General features: G+C 37.8%; 1 protein-coding gene across 6 annotated transcripts in view; it reads right to left on the bottom strand.

The window, feature by feature from the left end:
* LOC117171834 (ras-related protein Rac1) overlaps positions 1-5,774 on the bottom strand; it is a 110,164-nt gene that overhangs the window by 52,943 nt on the left and 51,447 nt on the right. For all 6 annotated transcript variants that reach the window (XR_004466927.1, XR_004466926.1, XR_004466928.1 and 3 more), the window contains exon 2: positions 3,398-3,785. Coding sequence is in view for 1 of the 6 variants with exons in the window: in XM_033359468.1 (XP_033215359.1) it covers positions 3,398-3,785 (388 nt within the window). In the remaining 5 variants the exon portion in view is untranslated. The remainder of the gene's footprint in view (positions 1-3,397; positions 3,786-5,774) is intronic.

The following is a 5,774-nucleotide window of genomic DNA, read 5'->3' as shown; positions in this document are numbered from 1 at the left end:
TTAGAAAATCGTTGGACTCGCTGTATCGACCTAAAAGGAGAGTATGTTGAAAAATAAAACCGACTTTGGCCAAAAAAACGTCTCCGTGTTTCATTTTTCAGACTGCCTAGTACCGTCATCAAAGATTCTATGCTCGTCTTTCGTCCATGGAACCACTCTAAATGAATAAAATATTACCGGGATGGCAAGCATGTTTCTTGCAGATACTTTGTTACTCGCCAATAGTTCTGACAGCTGTGAAGACCAATTCTACTGTATCAGGCGTTTGTACCTGTTTCGGAGAGTATCCTTTATAGATCTTACGTCCTGAATGCCGCATCTTTGGCATGCCCAGTTATATATAAGTCCCTCCAGCGCCAAGGTGCCATGTAGCGCTTCTGCCGACAAGCTCAGAGTCTTCGGAGAGTCCATTAAGTTTTCTTCGCTCCAAATAAACCGTGGCACATTTTTCAAACCCAAACTCCATTCCAATCTAATGAGATTATTCCTCGAAAATCCCTAGACCTAGGTTTAGTTCCTTTCTATTTTTAACATCGATTTTCAGATCATCCATGTGAAACACATGAGTAACTTTTGCTTTTGATTTCCAGGTTTGCCGTAAAAGTACACTTCGAAATGAGGAAGTGCGAGAGATAGTAACAATAATGTGAGGCAAAAGAGAAGTCGCCCTGAAAGACACATCTCTGAAAGGTGAAGTAATTAGGTGTCAAACGATGTTTTCCATATGAAAAAGTAAAACTGGTTTTCCAAAACGGTATCAATCTCTCTACGCACCTTCAGATGTGCCGATGAACCTTTTATGGTAGGATGCTGCCTTTTTGCACACAGATTCATCGATGAGCAGGTTTTCCCGATATCCTTCTACGCCTTTCTTTGAGTCGCGTTTGTACATTTCTTGACATACAGGTCCGATTGTCCTAATAATACTATCATTTAGGATAGCTGTCAAGATCTTATACCGTGTGTTAAGACAAGTAATTGGCCTGTAATTCTTAGGATTAGCTAAGTTGCGGAATAGATCTTCATACCTCTTAATACTTTTTCACCTCCTCGGTAGTGATAAGTGGGCATTCTTCCTCAGGTGTTATGAAGTAATCACACAACTCCTTGAAGCTATTTATGTTCTCTGAGACTTCGTCGAGTATATGCTGAACTTCGTAGACTTGTTTCCAAAATGCTTCGACCTCCTCTAGTTTGAGTGGATGGTCGACAGTAACTGGAGGGTCTTGGAAGAGTCGAGATGGGTCAGAGAGAAACTGTTGATTTCCTCTTACCACCTCTCTCTCCGCTCTAGGTTTCTCTTAGCGTTATATAGTATCCGTATTCTGTCAAAAAAATGCTGCCTGGTGGTCAACAGCTGTGACTTGTTATGTGTCTGATAACGGATCCGCAGTTCGCGCGCGAACTGTCACACCTTGGCGGTGAAATTCGTACTAGATGCTATGCAGTCAATCACACAACTGAATGCAGGACGAGTATTGTCTTGCCCAGCCTTTTCTTTTTAGGGAGTTGATGGATTCTTCTATAATCTTATGATTATCCGTTGGATTTACTTTACGAATCGCATCTGCCAAAGCCCTCGCTGCATTATACATATTCCAATTGATAATCCAGAGGTAGGACTTTCGGGAAAAATTTTGGACTTGAGAGAAACCAAGAAGTGATTGTTTCTCTGGGCCCTGAAGCATTGCTTTTTCTCTGTGTGATGCCTGTACGCAGTTGGTCTCAGTGTCGCCTCTCTTTCTGTTCCCGGTTTGTTTTGGCTGCGGTAGAGTAGGCGCTCCGCTAAATAGTCCCTTATCCGGAGCTGTCCGGCATGGTTTCGCAAACGTTGATGCGAAAAATGTTAGAGCGCTGGGTGTTTGTCGCACTACAGAGCATGCAGTCATGCTATGTAACCTCCTAGTTAAGATGCCATAGTAGTATCGTAACACTCTAGCAGGTCGTCATATAGTCGATCCGTCCATCTAAAAGTGTCGAGATTCCACCGGTCTATCGCACTGACTCCGTCTTGATTGGCTTAACCAACTATAGGGTAATCGGGATTGTTGTCCGACCGCGCGTTCGATTGTTTTGAACCGCACTTACTACAACTATGTTTGGTGTTATCATTGCTGTTTCCATGAAAGGCCAGAGAAAGGAATTCGTCCAAGCTTGCAGAACCCCGCATGCAAGGATAAGGCTGCATACTCTGATATGTCGTCTGGTATCCCAGAGTCACGGTTGGAGACATCTTACCCAGGTGTCATTCAGCTTTCGGCGCAGTTGTTACGCCTCCGCTTGGGGGTTAATTCCTTCAGGACCACCCCAAGACATTATCCGTGCTGCTTATTAATTATTATAACCATATTAAGCAGAATCACTTTGAAACCGAATTTACACACACACAGGCACGCGCGCGAAATCAAAGTTAATGGCGGGTCGGTTGCGTATTTTAAGTACTACCGAGCATTTAAATTGTATGCAGGTGCACAGTTACTTTTAGGTGTGTGTGTTTGTGGTCCCGAAAAGCAGTATTTTCAAGCGCGGTAACTTTACCTTGCTTCAAGCAAGGTTCGTACATTGTTGCAAATAATCAGTGACCGTCCCTGATTAATATTGAAAATTCAATCAATTGTTTGGAATTCTCTCAATCCCTCTGAAAGCATGGAATTCTTTTTAACTATTTTCAAATTCAACCACATTGGTGACGCGTTAGTGATTTTGGAAATAGTTCAAGAGTTCCATGTTTTCAGAGGAATTAAGAGAATTCAAAACATTTGTTTGAATTCTACCTTAATCAGGGGCGGTCCCTAATTATTTGCAATAACGTACGAATTATCTAGGTTTACTGAAATTACTTGTGCTACGCTCACCAAATTTCGAAGAATCTAGCCTAAACTTCTATTTCTTCCATGCACCAAATATCCGTGGGCCAATAATATTCGCTATTACATGTGTGGTATTTATTAGACACGAGGAAGCTACGTTTGTAAGACTAGAGGAAAAGTATAGAAACAGAATATGTTTAATAGCTATTAAGCTTTCAATATTTAAAAATATAAAAAAGGAATCTAGGGATATCTTGCTATTTGCACGTAAAAGAAAAATCTTTCAATGTTGTGGTTATGGAAATGCTTGTGATAGTTTCAAAACTTATAAAAATTTGCAATTTGTAACGTTTGAAAATTTTAATGAAGTCAGTTTAGTTAAATTGAGTTTTAGTATACTTTTTAATAATTTATTGTAGTAAATTCTGAATTAACTTTTCTTTAGACGAAATATGAGAAATAATAACACAGGGAAGGTTATATTTGTTATAAGATGGTTATGTATCAAAACACACTTTACATCTATTAAAAAAATATGGAAACCTTCAACGAAAAATATACTTCGTAACAATAATAATGTATCTTACCTGAGGATATGTTATAGGTGCCAGTTTCTTATCTTTTAATCTTTCAATAGTTTCTTTGTCTTCACGCAGATCTAACTTAGTGCCAACCAAAATTATGGGTGTAGCTGGACAATGATGACGAACCTCAGGATACCATTTGGCTCGAACATTCTCAAAACTTGCTGGATTGACCAGCGAGAAGCAGATCAAGAAAACATCAGTCTGTGGGTACGAAAGTGGCCGCAATCTATCGTAATCTTCTTGACCAGCCGTATCCCAAAGGCCAAGGTTTATTGGCTTACCATCTACCATAACATTCGCAGAGTAATTGTCAAACACTGTAGGAATGTATTCGCCTGGGAAGGCATTGGTAGTGTAGCTGATCAGCAAACATGTTTTACCCACCGCACTGTGGATAAAAGTGTATAATGTTGATGAGATTACGAACGTAAAAAGCTGGCAACAGGCCAATTCAATTTTTGCAATAACTCGCGACCACACGAAATAAAATGTCGAGTTGAAAATTTTGGCCCGAGACCTGACGACATTTTATGAATATCAATTTCTAACGGTTTAAATATTTCATATCGCCGATTTTTCATGTCAAACTTACGGAAATTCCAGTCTGTTCCCCCCCCCCCCCCCCCTTATATGGTAATTGAAATTGTTAACAAATTGATGACTTTTGCATTATTTTCTGACGTCTGGCTGTTTAAGGGCTAGTTATTTTGATTGAAAACTCTCGAAGATCCCGTTAACCAACTGCTTCACATTGAAGAAAATTATTCTTGAAAAAATAGAAGTTATTCACTTTTATCGAAAGAAACGAAAAATACAGTACCTGCTAGAATAGTCCGTCCACTAAAAAAATCGTATTAAAAACACACATTTTTTCGTGGTTATCTTCGTAAGAAATTAAGCCAGAAATATAACAAAACAAAAAACGTAGAAAAACTAATTTAATTTTGCGTCGGTTAAGCATTTCCTGAAGTAATTCCAACAAACGAAGGCCGAGATATCATGTGATAAAGACCGATCTATTTTCCGTTTTTTGACGAGGTGACAGATGTTTTTCGTCTGTTGTTTTCCAGGCGTTCCACGTCCGGCGCGTGAAATCTCCACCATTTTAAATAAAAATAACTGGCCCTTAAACAGCCAGTCTACAGAAAATCATTTACGTTTTGCAAACGGGAAAAATGTCTGTTAAGTAGATTAACGAGTTATTTTCAGAGAAAATTACTGGTACTCAAATAGACAGATGAGAAAATTATGCAAAATTCATCAAATTTTTTAACTGTTTTAATGGCAAAAATAAATGGACGATATTGAAAGTTTCAACCGGTAGAAAAAAACCGTTCGTGGGGTCCTAAATTTTAATCTAAAAAAATTCTTATTGCTGTAAGCATTTTTTTCAATTTAAGGGGTAAAACCACTCTAGGATTTTGGAAAAATCGATATTTTTTTGCTTTAACAATGCTTTAGCATCATACAAATTATATGCACTTGGTCCTATATGATACAGGCATCGCAGTTAAAGGTAAACAAAAATGTAAAGGATTTAAGTGCTCGTAAAACTTTAAACGCATTTTTCTCGAAAACACTTTTTTCAAACTGTGAGGACGAATAACTTGAATATCATTGCATGAATCGATTTGAAATGAAGTCAGTAGTTTCAACATTATATTCTCTATCGAAGTATGTAGAGGTTTTTTGATTTTATTAAAATTTTGTTATAAATAATTTACGGCTTATTCGTTGGCAAAAAAAATCGATTCATTTCTTCAAAAGTGCACTTTTTGTACCAAATTTGATTAAAACTAAAATAAAATACGTAATTCCATAGCGATTAGTATATAGATTACAAAACGTTTTGGTTTTTTGATCCAGTTCTTTTACTTTATGAGAAAATTGTCCTCCCGTGACAACGTTTGAAAAGAAAGACGATTTTCACGATGGGCTTTGTCGATGCCATTTTTGATCAAAATGAAAACAAAATTATTTTTTATACATGAATTTGTGATAAATAAATCCTCTACAAGGAAACGATATTACTTTTTTCATACTCCAAAAATAAATCATCAAATTCAGGCTTTTCTTTCTGTCGCTAGAGTGGTGTTACCCCTTAGACAATTTTGAACGAAGCAAATGTCCCTTCAAATTCTGAAAATATGGATGTTCCATAGGGGCTACTGCAGGGGGCCCAGCTCGACTGTCACCAAGGATCAACGATTAAGGTTTTAAAGTCCGAAGGATGAATGTTTTTTTTAACTACAAATTTTAAGGTTTTACGAGTTCAGACTTACAAACAATGAATCTCTGTAAAAAATTCGATGACACTTTTTTGAAATTCGAACTCCAAAAATATGGATGCTCCATAAGGGCTACCGCCGGGGACCCA

This window comes from Belonocnema kinseyi, chromosome 4 (assembly GCF_010883055.1).
Source record: "Belonocnema kinseyi isolate 2016_QV_RU_SX_M_011 chromosome 4, B_treatae_v1, whole genome shotgun sequence".
Lineage (NCBI taxonomy): Eukaryota > Metazoa > Arthropoda > Insecta > Hymenoptera > Cynipidae > Belonocnema > Belonocnema kinseyi.
Note: the sequence above shows the minus strand (reverse complement) of the source record. Positions and strands in the feature narration are given on the sequence as shown.